This window comes from Mauremys mutica, chromosome 5, assembly GCF_020497125.1.
Source record: "Mauremys mutica isolate MM-2020 ecotype Southern chromosome 5, ASM2049712v1, whole genome shotgun sequence".
Taxonomy (NCBI): domain Eukaryota; kingdom Metazoa; phylum Chordata; order Testudines; family Geoemydidae; genus Mauremys; species Mauremys mutica.
The window spans coordinates 129,477,500-129,492,510 of record NC_059076.1 but is presented as its reverse complement, the minus strand read 5'-3'; the positions used below and the strand labels follow the sequence as shown (position 1 = coordinate 129,492,510).

Below are 15,011 nucleotides of genomic sequence, written 5' to 3'. Positions count from 1 at the left end.
TATTACAGAGCATAAACTTCTTTTGAAGTTTTCATAGTCAGGACCCCATTTTTTGTTACAGCCATGCAATTTACTCCTTCCCACACAACTGCCAGAACCTCAGCTTTTGTTGGTTTGTTTTTAAAACTATGTTTCTGAAGACCTAATAGCTAGCTGCAACCTTGAACACAAGATCAGACTGTAAACTGATGTAACAATGTCTTCTGGAGTCTTCAAAGAGCCTGAAATACTTTTGAGAGATATAAATTGCCCCATTCATCTCAGTGAGCTCCCCATGAACTCCATGATTCTGCTGCTGCAGTCAGACATTTTTCAAAAGCATTATGGAATTTAATATTTTACTGCAGTCAGTGTTCAGGACACCTTCCCCTCCGACTTCATGCTGAGCTGGGATCCACCTGCAATTGTTGCTTGCTCTGCACCTTTACCCACAAGATAGAGAACTGAGTCACAGTGTATGCTACATGACCTGTTCCACAAAGCCAGGCAGCAGGGGATCAGGGAACCAGAGCTGGATTCCTGTAGTCTGACTGCAAGCCTGATCAGCTAAGTTGCCTGGAGGACAGTGCAGCACTCAGTCCAGATCCATGGAGCTGAGTCACTGAATCCAGCTATAAGCTTCCCCATTCTCTAGCACACATAGGAGTGGGAAAGAGAGAAAAGTTCCTCTAAAGAACATTGCAGGAACTAGTGAGTGGCAACTGGGCCACCTGGAAAGCACAGCTACAAAAACCCATCAACTAATTTTGTCAATGAATTATTTTCAACTATGAGCTTGACTCGTATGAGTGTGTGTGGAGGGATAGAAATGAAAGGTAGAATAAATTAACCTTGCCTTAGAACTTAGGGATTGTTGCTGCAGCATTTGGTCCCATTATGCCATGGAGTATGAGCCCTAGTCATAAGTTATGCTCACTTTTGCAACCCTTCTTCCCAAATTTAGCCTAACAGAATTTTGTTTGGATTAGATTTGTGATAAGGAAAAAGAATACTTTTTCATCATGACATGCATATCTAATCCTACCATGATCTTAAGTATCTTTTCCCAAGACTTACTCCGTCTGAAAATTGGGTATAAATTTTAGGAACCCCATCATACTCCCTCAGTTCCTATTTTAGAAATGAAATCTAGGTGTTTCACTAACTCAGACATCAAGACTGCAATTTCATAAGATTCCTTATCCTATTAACACATTTTCCTGAAATTTCTAAGCAACTTTATATACACAGTAATTCTCTGTTGATATCAGCTCCAGATATACTTGCCATTGTTGTGGACTTTACTGGTGCTCCCAGCCCTAGGGCCTTCGTTTTCATTTCTCTCACACGAAATCTCATTTGAGTTTCCTCTGACTGAGGAACATACAGAAAAGGAGTTTTCTGCCTTGTTTCCTTTGCAGCTGCTCTGGTTACAACTGCTTTGTAATTTAATCTCATGCCCAGTGAAAAGGATAGCAGGAGCATCTGATGTTGAGGGTTTACAATCCAAGATTTTCTGCAGTTCTGATATGCCATTAAGCCTGGATGTTACTCTTGAAGAGTTGTCTAGATGTTCCTTTGGGAAGTTTGTCATTGGCTTGGTAAAGGATTTGTTTTTCAAGCCATTTTGTTTTTCATTGTGTGGCGATCTTGAGGTCTTCAAAGAGGTATAGCTACTATTCTGATCATTAGGATTTTTAGTTTGTTCTTTAGATAGAAACTCTGCTTTATGGAAGACAGTCAGATTTTCTTTTGACATTTTAACCGCAGTATTAAGACAAGAAGGATGTTCTTCTGGTAAATTCTCTTTGCAAATGCTGAAATGTACAATATGCAGTAATAAGACCTAAAGAGAAACTCAAATCATAATTGAATGCATCAGCTCTCAAGCTTTTCACAGGAACCTGAGTTTACATGAGTAAAATAGGAAGTTAATCATGGATGCTAGCAGAGTGAAGATTAAGAATCCAGAAAAGTTTCACATACCAAACACCTAAAAGAGATGCAATCAATTAAAAAACACCAGGGGAGTTTCAGATACTACAGGTACTGTTCCTTCTGGCCCACCCGTGCCAACTTGATGACTGTGTACTCCCCTATCCAGGAGTTACAGGTACCTATTTATAAAAAGATACTGTCTCTCTCCCCACTGTTGCTATGTGAAAGACCCGCATAAACAGGGGAAATGATCTATCAATAGCTAAATGCAAGTTATGCTTTAGTCAAACAAATTAGCCTCAATACAGGGGAACTGGGTGAACACTAATGGGCTGTGATATATGGGAGGCCAGACTAGACAAACTACTGGCCCCTTCTTGCCTTAGATTTTTTTTTAAAAAAGCTATATAGGAAAACAGTGAAAATGATTCCACAGAGTGCTGTTAAATGCACACAGTAACTTTCTTTTAAAGTTTTTCCAGTTATGTTAATCTAGTAGCATGGATAATAGGTTAAATTTGGATAACGGAACATCAAATAGCACTTCTAAGAGAACCTTTTGTTTCCTACTATGCTATTTTCTGTAAGAAGTACACTTCTCTTATTGTGACAGAATCAGGGAGACGGGGCAGAACTTGATGACTGGAACACTAAATCAGGATTGAAGTACAGTTACACTCTGAAGAATGTTTAGTATCTTTGTGTGTTCCAGATCTACTTTGCTCAGTCTACATATATTTCAAACTATACCTCTACCCCAATATAACGCGGTCCTCGGGAGCCAAAAAATCAATAGGTGAAACCACGTTATATCAAACTTGCTTTGATCTGCCAGAGTGCACAGCCCTGCCCCCACGGAGCACTGCTTTACTGCGTTATATCAGGGTAGAGGTGTAATATCATAAATTTAGCCTTTCAGATTCCAGATCCCCATCCCCATGCTCAAATATAAAAAGAACTTTTAACAATTATTTTGATGCATGGGTCAAATCTAGAATTGTATCTAGCTGCTTTCACATCTCTATATTGGATCTGCCAGGCCACCATAAGTAAGATTATTTTTGTCAGAAAACAGATATGACTGATTACACACAAGAAAGAAACCTCTTGATTAATCTGCTTTCCTTTCTCTCTCTTTCCCCCCACCCCTCCAAAAAATAAAGGCAATTGGACTGCATTTGCATTTGTAGTTAAGTTAATAACATTCTGTACATGAGACAGAACTCCCGTAAGGGTATGTATAAAGTGCATACGTCTTATGGCAGTATGTAAAGTACATACACTACATGTTCCCCTGGCATGGGTATAAACAGCAGCATAGACAGTGAGGCACTGCATAAAGACATTCCTGAACCCTCTGGATACTTACCCTACACTGCTCTTTACAAGCCTAAGCAGTGCCTCCCCCACCTACAGTGCTATTTTTAGCAACCTATAGAATGCTAGAGTCTTTTCACTGACATGTAGCTACGCACTGCAGTGTGGACGCAGCCTGCTTTTCATGCCCTACCCACTTGCCACAGTGACTTGCGGTGTAGACACAGCTTATGAAGCCTGCGCTATTGAATCATAAAGGATAGTCTTGTGGCTAACCAGCTGACTGAATCAGAAAAATTTGGATTCTATTTCAAGCTCTACACAGGCTTCCTCTGTGACCATAGGTAATTCATGTAACTATTCTATACTTCAGTTCCCTGATCAGCAAAAGGGGAATAATTCTTTCCCAATGTCAAAGGAGAATTTAGAAGCTTCATTAAAATTAAAATATTTGTAAAGTGCTTTAAGTATTTTATTACAGTCTTGTCCTTATAAGATGCAAACACCCCCAAAAAGTGGACCAAATTGTAACTTGTGCCATTGGAGAAGGGCAGAATGAACATAAGTTCATTTTAAAAAACTCCCCCCTTGCCCTATCTGCAACTCATGACAGTTCTGAAATTAAGGTGTCAAAGTCCATCTATAAGCCAAGAACACCTTCTATTTACTGTAAGAATCAACTGCAGGTAAACTAATCTCCCTCCCTATGTTACAGTATGCCTATCTTCCTCTTAGTAGGAAATACTTTGGTGCTTTTCATTTTAGAGTCTAAGACACACCAAGTAATTTAAAAGCAATTAAGCCACAAAATATATTCAGGCATTATCCACCACTTTACAGATGGACAAATAGAGGCACTGGATGGTTAAACAATTTCCTTAAGGTCACAAGCTACGTCAACGGAAAATGGCAGGAATACAAGCAAGAGGTAATTATATATTCAGGGCAGTTGACAAAAATTAGATATTTCTCACCCATACCAATGTGTGGGGGAGGGGAGAGAATGGGACAGAGAGAGCAGCTTAGTTACCATGATTTCTTTTTTAAAAAATCATTAGTCTATTCTACTTTGTATAAAGTAATTCATTATTCTGCTGCATTTTCCACCAAAGATTAACATCCACCCCTTAAAAAAAAAAAAGAGGTCACCACTTACCCCTGAGGAGTTTCTGCACCAAGGTTAGGAGGGGAGTTAGCTGGCTGAGGCATGCCTTGGTGCCTGAGGTCTTTGCTAGTAGGGGTTGCAAGTGTACACCCTAGAAATGTTTCACCAAACACCGTTGGTACTGACTGCACGTGACTCAGACTTTGTGATACCTGAAATAGATGTCAAAGTCAACAGAAAAATTCAAAGCCAACACATGAGAAAAATGTGCCACTTCTATGACTCTACCACACCCACTTAAAGATACAACATACATTGTATGCTCTTCCCACTTAGTAGTATCTGACCACATAATAAAAACTCAACTTTTAAATCATTATTCTTGCAATTCACAAAGTGGAAAGAGTCAAGGAATCTTTTGAAATCTATTAAGATGAATTTCCCCCCAAAAATGAATGTTGTAGAATCATAGAAACATAGGGCTGGAAAGGACCTCAATAAGTCATCAAGTCCAGCCCCCTGCACTGAGGCAGCCTCAAGTAAACTTAAAAACCTCCAAACATGTTTTAGGAACAGGTTGGACAATGATGTCCTCCTTTGGAAGCCTATTTCGGAGTTTAACTATCCTTATAGTTAGAAAGTTTTTAATAATATCTAACCTAAATCTCCCTTGCTGCAGATTAAGCCCATTAACACCTTGCCCTACCTGCAATGACCATGGAGAACAATTGATCACCACTCTCTTTATGGGCTTGTCTACACTGACAAGTTTTGTCGCCAAAAACTGCCTTTTGGCGACAAAAAACTTCCACCTCTGCAAGAGATGTGTCTTTTCCCCTTCCTTTATTGTTGACAAACAGCAGTGTAGATACCATGCCTTATTTTTTTTTTTTTTTGGCCTCCAGAAAGTGTCTCAGAATTCCCATGCTGCCGCTCTGGTCAGCAGTTTGAACTCCGCTGCCCTGCAGCCAATCTGCCCCTACTCCTTCAAGCCCCAGGAATTTTAAATTCCATTTCTTGCTTGCTGACTTCCCAGGTGAGCATGGCTAGCTATCGCACCAAACACGCTCCTGCTTATACCACCACTGAGCTGCTGGATCTGATCAGTATATGGGGAAAGGAATCTGTTCAGTTGCAGCTGCAATTGACCCGTACAAATCGGGGCACATATGGGCAAATTTCTCGAGGCTTGTGCGAAAAGGACTATGATTGGGACACAGCAGTGCAGAGCAAAGATAAAGGAGATGCATGTATCATGCACCTTTCCAGACCAACCTGCACTGTCTGTGAAATGCTCCCAGTGATCCACAGGTGCCTGCAGCACCATGGAGAAGTATCCCTTCCTACTGATGTATTCTGAGGCAAGGTGGTCTGGTGCTAAAATCTGAATGTGCACACCATCAATTGCCCCGCCACAGTTAGGGAAACCCATCTCTGCAAAGCCATCCACTATTCCATGCACATTTCCCAGAGTCACGGTCCTCTATAGCAGGATGCAATTTATTGCCCTGCACACTTGGAGTAATATAGCCCCAACAGTGGACTTCCCCACTCCAAACTGATCTGTATCTGACCAGTAGCAGTCTGGATTTGCCAGCTTCCACACAGCGATTGCAACATATTTCTCTACCGAAAGGTCAGCTCTCATTCTGGTGTCCTTGCGCTGTCGGGTTGGGATCCAGCTCAGCACATAGCTCCAGGAAGGTCGCTTTATGCATCCTAAAGTTCTGTACCCACCGGTCTTCATCCCACACCTGCATGACAATGCAATCCCACCAATCAATGCTTGTTTCCCTAGCCCAAACGCGATGGTCTACCATAGGCAGCTGCTCTATGAATGCCAAAAGCACTGATAAGTTGCTGCTGTCTATATCACTTGGGTCCCTGCGATTCATCCTGTCAGTAACTCTGCGAGTAACTCTGCTGCCACGTACGATGTCCTCACAACAGTTAACAGAGCATAGGAGAGAAATGCGAGATCCATCCTCTCACTGCAGATGCTGGCGTGCACTACAAAGACTGACAATTGGAAAACAGCGCAAAGGGAAAGCCAGAAACCATTGGAGGGCAGAGACACAAAGCGGTGCATGATGGTACAGATGGTGTTGTCAGGATATATACCCACAGTGCATTGCTCACACTGTTGACAACGGTGCCCTGAGTGTGGCAAATGTAGACTTGCTTTGGCGACTCTGCTTTTGTTGATTTTTTCGTGTATACATTAGTTCCATCGACAAAACTTGCCAGTGTAGACAAGCCCTACAAGAGCCCTTCATGTATTTGAAGACTTATCAAGTCCCCCCCTCAGTCCTGTTTTCTCAAGACTAAACATGCCCAGGTGTTTTAAAAAACAAAAAAACCTTTCCTCATAGGTCAGGGTTTCTAAATCTTAGAATTTTTGTTGCTCTGCTCTGGACTCTCTCCAATTTGTCCACATCTTTCCTAAAGCGAGGTGCCCAGAAGCAAACAATACTCCAGCCGAGGCCTCAGCAGTGCCAAACTACAACAGGAAAATTACCACCTGTGTCACATATGACACTCCTGTTTCTATGCCAGAGAATTATATTAGCCTTTTTTTGCAACTGCACTACATTGTTGACTCTCATTCAACTGGTGATCCATTATACCCCCCAGATCCTTTTCAGCAGTACCACCACCTAACCAGTTATTCCCCATTCTGAAGCTATGAATTTCATTTTTTCTTCATAAGTGAAGTACTTTGCACTTGTTCTTACTGATTTAATCAGCTGATTTAAGACCAATTCTAATCCTATACTCTCAAAGTGCCTGAAACCCTGCCAGCTTGGTGTTGTCTATATATTTTATAAATACACTCTCCACTTCATTATCCAAGTCATTAGTGAAAATATTCACTAGTACTAGACCCAAGACTGATCCCACTAGCAGCCCTCTTATTTTGACAGCAAACCACTACTCTTAAGTATGGTCTTTCAGTTATACATCTGCCATATGGTAAATTAATCTATGGCACATTTCCCCTAATTCTCATGGGAATGTCATGTAGCACTGTGTCAAGAGCCTTTAGAATCAAGATATGTCTCATCTACCACTTCCTTCCTATCCAATAGGCGAGTGACTGTCAAAAAGGAGGATATTAGGTTAGTTTAGCATGATTTGTTCTTAACAAATCCATGCTGGCTATTCCTTATAACCCTATTATCATCTAGGTGCTAACAAATTCATTGTTTAAAAAGTTGTTCTACTATCTTTCCAGGTATACAAGTTAGACTTACTGTCATCTTTGCCCTTCTCCAGTCCTCTGGGACCAAATACACCCTCCAGGAGTTCTTGAATAATCACTAATGGTTCCAAGATTACTTCAGGAACTAGCTGAAGCACTCTAGGATGAATTTTGTCAGGCCTTGTTGACTTTAATACATCTACATATTCTTTAACTTGTCCTTTCCCATTTTGGCTTGTGTTCCTTCCCCCTTGTTGTTACAACAGTATATCATGTTACATCTTTGCAACCCACAGCACACAAGTATTTCAGAAAAATGGATAATGCATTAAGTTAGAAAAAACTTCAAAAGGAGACTAGAAAAGTCAAGTATTTCAGATAGGTGCCAGCTGACACACCACAGCTAAATTTTCCTCTAAAGCAATTAAGAGTTATCAAAGTTGACAACTAACTTTCAGAACTCATCTGGAAACCTAGACTGGTACAAAAAGCCCTCAAGAATTTAAGTTGGATAGGTAATTTTATTAGTTTGTGTTAATTCTTCCATATAGTCCAAACCATATAATCTTCTTAAGCATAGAAGCCCTCATAAAAAGATTTTAGGTGTAGAGATCGTTGGTGCCTTAAGCTTATGGGTCCCCAGTAATGAGCAAGTGCTGAGAGAATGTGGAATCGGTCAACGCTACACTTGTCTGATGCAGCAACTCATGGTGTTGGATGCCATCAGGGTGATTAAGGGACATCTACATAAAACGCATCACTGGACATCAGCAATACCAGGAGGGATGAGCTAGAGTGCCGATGAAAAGCATACAGTCAGGAAAGTAAAAAATACTTTCCTCATGGATTGTATTTTCTAAATAGACAACCAACCTAATTCTCAATTACTAAGGGACAATCTCCACTTAATATATTTTGCCTTCCACAATCAAATCTCTGTACAACTCTTCATGAGTGATGTACCCAAGTATTCAGGTTCTAATATCTAAACTTTATTGTTAAATCTATTCACCTAAATTTGAGTTTGTTTGTAAAATTGCTGATTATGTACCCTATGTATCATATGACTTAAACTAACTTTATATTTGTGGATAATCTAAGAACTATACCCAGATGTACAAACACTTTCCCCAACCTATGTACTATATAATTTTTTTTTTAACATTAGCTTTAATAAAATGTTTAAATCTCTGTGCCTAGTTAGGAAACCACCACCAACAGTTCAGAACACAGCAGCTTGTCCACTCAGAAGCAAAAGCCAGAGAGCACTGTTCACTAGCTCCTTGTGGAATATGGGGTCAAATCCACAAGATGTGTGTCGCTAATTTCAAAACTTTCCATGGGACTGAGCTAAGTTACCACCTCATGCTATGGAATCATCATCATCTCCTTCCAAGACAGCTACATTACAATAAAACAAATGTAGCTGTCAATCCTCAATACTAAGGGCTGGTCTACAATGAAAAATGTACAGTGGCACAGCTACATCTCTCAGGGGTGTGCAATAGTCACACCCAGAGGGATGCAGTTAAGATGACTCAGCCCCCAGCATAGACAGCACTACCTGAAATGGAAGAATTCTTCCATTGACGTAGCTATCACCTCTCAAGGATGTGGATTACCTACAGCAACAGGCTAACCCCTCCTGTCACAGTAGTAAGTGTCTACACTGAAGCACTACGGCAGTGCAGCTGCAGCATTTTAAAATTGTAGACATAGCCTAAAACTCATGTGCTCTCAGAAAATGGCCCCTGAATCTCAAACTCAATCCCAGAAGTTGTCAGGACAGTTTTACTCACCTTCAGAGCAAAATACAAAACCCAGTTCCTTGATCTATACTTCCACCACCACCACATTTAAAAAAGATAAACAGTTCAGTTATTGCTGACTGGAAAGAAAAGAAATATCAGCTTGCATGCTTTTGGGGAGGTGCTCAGATAATGATGGACATCTTATAGCAGGGGCAGTCAATAGGCAGACTGCAGGCCAAATTCGAACCGCCAGATGCTTTTAACCAGACTGCAAGATCTTTTTATTTACTTATTATTATTGCAGTGTGAAAAAAGTGTTTCTCATTTGTCTGGACCTTCACTGTACCTTGACAAAAAAATAATTGACTACCCCTGCCTTATAGGAACCCAGATTAGCTACCCCAGAACTCTGATATCACTACTGTACTTTAGAAGTCTACTAAGAGAGCCTGACCATGAAATGGACCTATGTAGCTGGCTTGACAAAGGACTGACTACATGGCTACAGTAACAGGACTATGTACAGAAGCAAGATGGCACAGAGATAACCCCCAGATCTCCCAGAAGGCCCCTCCTTCCTTCACAAAAAACAACTAGATCTGATGAGGCTAATCACATGGTCATTTGAAGGGCTGTTCTCTAGCTACACCATTATTTTCCATATCCAAATCACCTAGGCCTTTGGCCTTCGAGACAGCTTTCTCGGATCTTAGCGGACCACTCAAATGCACTTGGCTCAGAAAAACTTGAAAATATTAGAAAAGCTGCCAGATTCTCCCTTTGCAGAAAAACAATATACAATAGCTCTGCAAGACTGGTGCACTCCTGTCTGATAGCAAAAAAATCTGAGCAATCAGGCACGTAAATTACAGGATAAAGTTACCATTGACTTCTCCTCTTTTCCTAGATATTTTTCTAAGCTAGAGAAACCCTGATCTTTAACTCTCTCTATATAGCCAGCAAGAAAAAAAAGTCTGCACACTGGAAAAAGACACCCACAAGATTGGGAGTAGACAAACTCCATTTACGAATGAGAAAGTGATCTCACCCAAAGGCTCAATTATACTGTTCTCTGTCTTCTAGTAGAGAGTACTATACCTAGTACTCATATGCTAGTATGGGACTAGCATAGAAGCATGAATGTAAGGCTGCTCTACTTTGAAAAGTTACAGCGGCATAGCTACACCACTTGGGTGTGAAAAATCTGTACCTCTGAGACAGTCAAGTCAACCTAACCCCCAGCATAGACAACGGTAGGATGATGGAAAAATTCTTCTGTCAACCTAGCTACCGTCTCTCAGCATCCCTACAGTGACAGAAGCATCCCCTCTGTTGCTATAGCAAGTGTCTAAACTGAAGCGCTACAGCGGCATAGCTGCAGCTGTGCTGCTGTAGCATTCTAAGCTTAGACATAGCATTGTGGGTCAGTAAATTAAGGTCATCTAGTACTCCTCCTTAACAGCTCAATGACAAATACTGTTACAATAGTGAAAATAAGCTTAGTTACCTCAGAGCAGGATTTTGTATATTTGGCATCAACATTTCCTTTATCATCAGATGATTTTCTTTTCATACCCCCATTTCTCTTAGATTTGCCTGAAACATTGAAAGTGACTAAATTAGTTTCCACCATAGAAAGTTACTTCAAACAGCAAAAGGCCAATAAATAAATAAAAAAAAAATCTTACCACACTTTTCATGGCTGTCATGTAGGATTTCAACATGAATCAATTCTGGATCAAGAGTTTTTAAAGCTGGAATCTTAAGGGAAAATGGAGTAAGCTTTTTTTTAAAAAGACAATGTGTGTAAAAAAGTTTTAGATTAGATATTTACTATTTTCACACCCCAAGGGAGACTAATAAAGCCGTTTTAAAAAACAAAAACAGAAGTATGATACTCTAACTATGGAGCAAGAGTAAGCTTCTTGTCTGAAAAACCTCGGCTCTGTGGAACTTCAAGTTAAAAATCTTAACAAGGATGACTCAATCCTCCATTCCAAGTTAGATAAATTGTATGCATGCATTTTCATAAGGCAGTCTCCAAGACAAGGTGTTGCAAACTCTGTACAGATAGATAGAGATGCTAGAATAGGGGTTTCCCCAATTGTTGGGCCAAAAGAGAAAATCCCAAACCTCTGCTCTCCCACTAGTGTGCAGTGAGCCATTTGCTATCCTTCCACACACATCAGTGGCACTGTGCATGCAGTATAAAGTGCTCTAGGATCCTTTGGAATGAAGCATGACATAAAATACAAGGTATTATTCCAGCTGGTTAACCTTACTATGGAAAAGCAAGGATAGAATTACCTAGATACAAGGAAGGTGTTTTAATTATTTTTATCTACCCATGTTGCCTCAGTTGCTTCTTTACCTCCTCACAGTTGACTTCCAGAGTCCTTGTAGTTGGATTACCATTTACAACAGTTGCTGTGAACCACTGGGTAGATGGATCCAAGCTATAAATCCTTACTTTTAAGCCAATTACATTCTTACCACCTTTAAAAAAAAACACAACATACTTCAGAGAGTGGGAACATGGGGACACACACATTATGGTAACTTTCATTACATAGCCACATATCAACACTAACTAGCCAGTAGCACCATGCACCAGAAAATAAGTAAATAGCACTGGAAGACAACAAGCAAAGTAACAACGTAGGTTTTTATGTGCCTCTCTCTTGACCCGACATGGCTGGGAAAAAGGAGTGTGGCCAGAATACCTCCACATTCTGGTTACTTCTTTTGCTGGAACATCTTATTGGGGCCTTTCTGCTGCTATAATACACACTGGGGGCCCATGATGACCTCAGAATTCAGGAGTCAAAAAAAACAGCAAGTACAGCTCAGTTGGACCTGAAGCTTGAGCCCTCAGTGTCCGATTTGTGGAGTTCTTGCTCGCTTTTATTGCCACTCTTTCAAGAACTGCCATGTTACTTACTCCACTATACTAATTTCCTACCCAGAAGTAGATCATTTCCACTGGACGCAAAACTTTGTTACAAGACTTATAGGAAGCCAAATAAGAGATTATAGTACAGCTCACGAACCATAAATAAATTTTAACTTGACCAGAAGAAGTCTCCAACGCCTTTCTCTTGAGCTACAGAATAGTCAAGGTTAAAACTTTGTTTTTTTTTAAAAAGAAAAAAAAAAAGTGGCTGGCTAAAGTCAGGCACCTAAATAACGCATCGGCTTTTCGGACGTACTGAGCACTCGGCAGCTCCCCATCGAATTCAATGGGAACTGCTGAGTGCTCCACACCGCTGAAAATCAGGTAACTTGTTAGATGCCTGATGTTAGCCAGACAGTTTTTTAGGAGTCCTAGTTTCTAATTCTGCCCATTTTGGAGCATTATGGATGGTGGACAGCAAATCTATAAAATTGTTTTAGGAGAGGTGATGAGACCAGTAGACTACCCAACATTCTTCTATGCAAGGAAAGACTATTGGGGAGAAAAAGCAAAAAGGGATTTTTGTTAACAGGTGATACTGTAAATACCACCAGTGCAGTGACCTCCAGTATCCTTCCACCAGATGGCACTCTCATACCTTGCAGCAAGCGGTTTTCGTCTAGATGTTTCATAATCAAAACTTGAATTTCTTCATTAACATTCTGATCATCCATAAGAGAGACTCTCAGACTGTCCACATCCTATTAGGATGAAAGCATGCAATATAAATAGTTGCCAAGAGAACTAAATGTTTAATAATAATAATAATGAAAAGAAATGCTTTTCCAACAGCAGCATGTTCAACAGCAAGAGATTATACTGTGAAGCTTTACATGAACAAATGGTTCTGTTGTGTTTAAGAATTTGGTTCGTCATTTGTGCAGAACAGAACAGAAAATAAACCAATATTTCAAATTAATATGAATTAGTAAAACTTCCATTAGTACTTGTAGTGTGAGCACCCAAAGGCCCAATTCAGGATCAATTTTCTATTATGCTAAGTGCTGTACAAAACCCAGATAGAGACAATTCCTGCCCTCAAACATTTTACAATTATATCTAAAATAAAATGCAAAAACCAAACAAAAGTGAAGCACCGAGGGCATAGTACCTGAAATAAAAATCAGGAAGGCCTGGAGTAGCTAAATGCTAACAGATTATTGCTGTTTCACAGTTATATTCAAAGTGTAATGGGAGTTTATCATCTTGCCTAGCAACCCAGAGATAACCAGCCACTCCCATCTTTTTACACTCTGAACTACCTCCTAATTTAGATGCACTCATCATCAAGCCAGCGTATCAGACCAGCAGTTATTTTAAGGTGGTATTGATGAGATCTGAAATACCGTTCCAAAGCATCTATTAAAAATTCCATGGCACTCTGTTATAGTTATGTTCTGCACAAAAGCCAACTCAAGTACATTCTGCCAGATTAAAAGCAGAGCTGGTCAGAGAACGAAGATTCCTCAAGATGTTTCTGAAACAGTTAGACTTTGAACAAAGCTCTGATAGAAACCTGCCCTGTTTCCTGTCAGCTTGCTTGGGAGGCTGATGGGGAGTCAAAAGCCACAGCTCCCGATGTCCACCACTCAGCAAGTACTCTCAGAGCTAATGGGGAATCAGGACCATGAAGCCCCAGCTGAGCTGAGAGCCAACACTCCCAGGCTCTCTGCTTCCCATAAGCCCTCCAGGCACAATTTAATTTGCATGTTATCAAAAATTTGTTTTTTCAAAAATATTTTTTTTGGTTTCCATTTTGGAATTAAAAGGTTCATCAACCTGAAAAGCTAGAAGCCTAATGCTATTCCTACACCAAGCTATCTTATATGGCTACATGCTGAGCTACCATCATCAGGTTTTTAACACAATGCACAGTATCAAGGACAGATTTTCATGAGCTATAGCAATGTGGACATGCTTCAAATTTTCACTTAAATGTTTCAGCAGTGAACACTAGAAAAAACATGGCTTAATCCCGCCAATGGTATGCAAAATATTCCGAATAAAATTACCTGAATAGGCTTCAAAAGGTCTTTAGAAAGAAACACACATCTCTCTTCACCAAGAAAACGTACAGAAACCATGGATCCTAGACTAGCCTTGTCCAATAAGGATTTGTAAACCTGAAAGACAAGAGCAAGCATTTTAGACATAGTACTTTTCCTGCTTATTGTCCTTTTTCATTTGGTATGTGTTTTGCCCCTGTATTTTGAATAAAGATGGAACTATCATGGCTGCCACATGGCATCCATTTACGTCCGCCATACATAGTTGCCTATCCCATTCTTCTGGTCTCCTATCCAAGAACACAGAAGGGCTGTTTCCCTTTTACCACAGATGCTTTTTAATCTTCAATTTCAAAGCATAACAGAAGGACTCATAGGCATACAGCAGGAGGAGAGGAGAGGAGAGGAGAGGACCCGACTCTCCCCCCCCCCCCCGGCCAAACTCATTCTCCGAGCCCCACGGTACTTCCTGTTCCTCCCAAATCTATATACCTCCTCCCAATTATTGAGCCAATTACCCCCAGGTGTCAGTAATCCCAACAGAAACCAGTTAATTGATTTCATATAAGCTTGCAATCTTCCCAACACTGCAGCAACCTCAGTGATTAGGGTGCTACAACTAGTATCCTGTCACAATGGCATTTTTATTTCCTTGTTTGGACATCAGAACACATCCAAGAATGATGTTTGCAGTTCACTGACACTGATGTTAGCAGAGATTTGAGAATGATGTTTGTAAGCTTAATGCCATGGAACAAAG

The 15,011-nt window shown here is 40.4% G+C and overlaps 1 protein-coding gene across 3 annotated transcripts in view; it reads right to left on the bottom strand.

Annotated features, from left to right (window-relative positions):
* Positions 1-15,011, bottom strand: part of KDM3A (lysine demethylase 3A) — a 47,015-nt gene that overhangs the window by 24,358 nt on the left and 7,646 nt on the right. For all 3 annotated transcript variants that reach the window (XM_045019362.1, XM_045019363.1, XM_045019361.1), the window contains 7 exons: positions 14,258-14,368; positions 12,844-12,946; positions 11,664-11,788; positions 10,981-11,053; positions 10,800-10,888; positions 4,391-4,551; positions 1,267-1,796 (listed from right to left, as the gene is read on the bottom strand). In XM_045019362.1, coding sequence (XP_044875297.1) covers positions 1,267-1,796; positions 4,391-4,551; positions 10,800-10,888; positions 10,981-11,053; positions 11,664-11,788; positions 12,844-12,946; positions 14,258-14,368 — 1,192 coding nt within the window. The remainder of the gene's footprint in view (positions 1-1,266; positions 1,797-4,390; positions 4,552-10,799; positions 10,889-10,980; positions 11,054-11,663; positions 11,789-12,843; positions 12,947-14,257; positions 14,369-15,011) is intronic.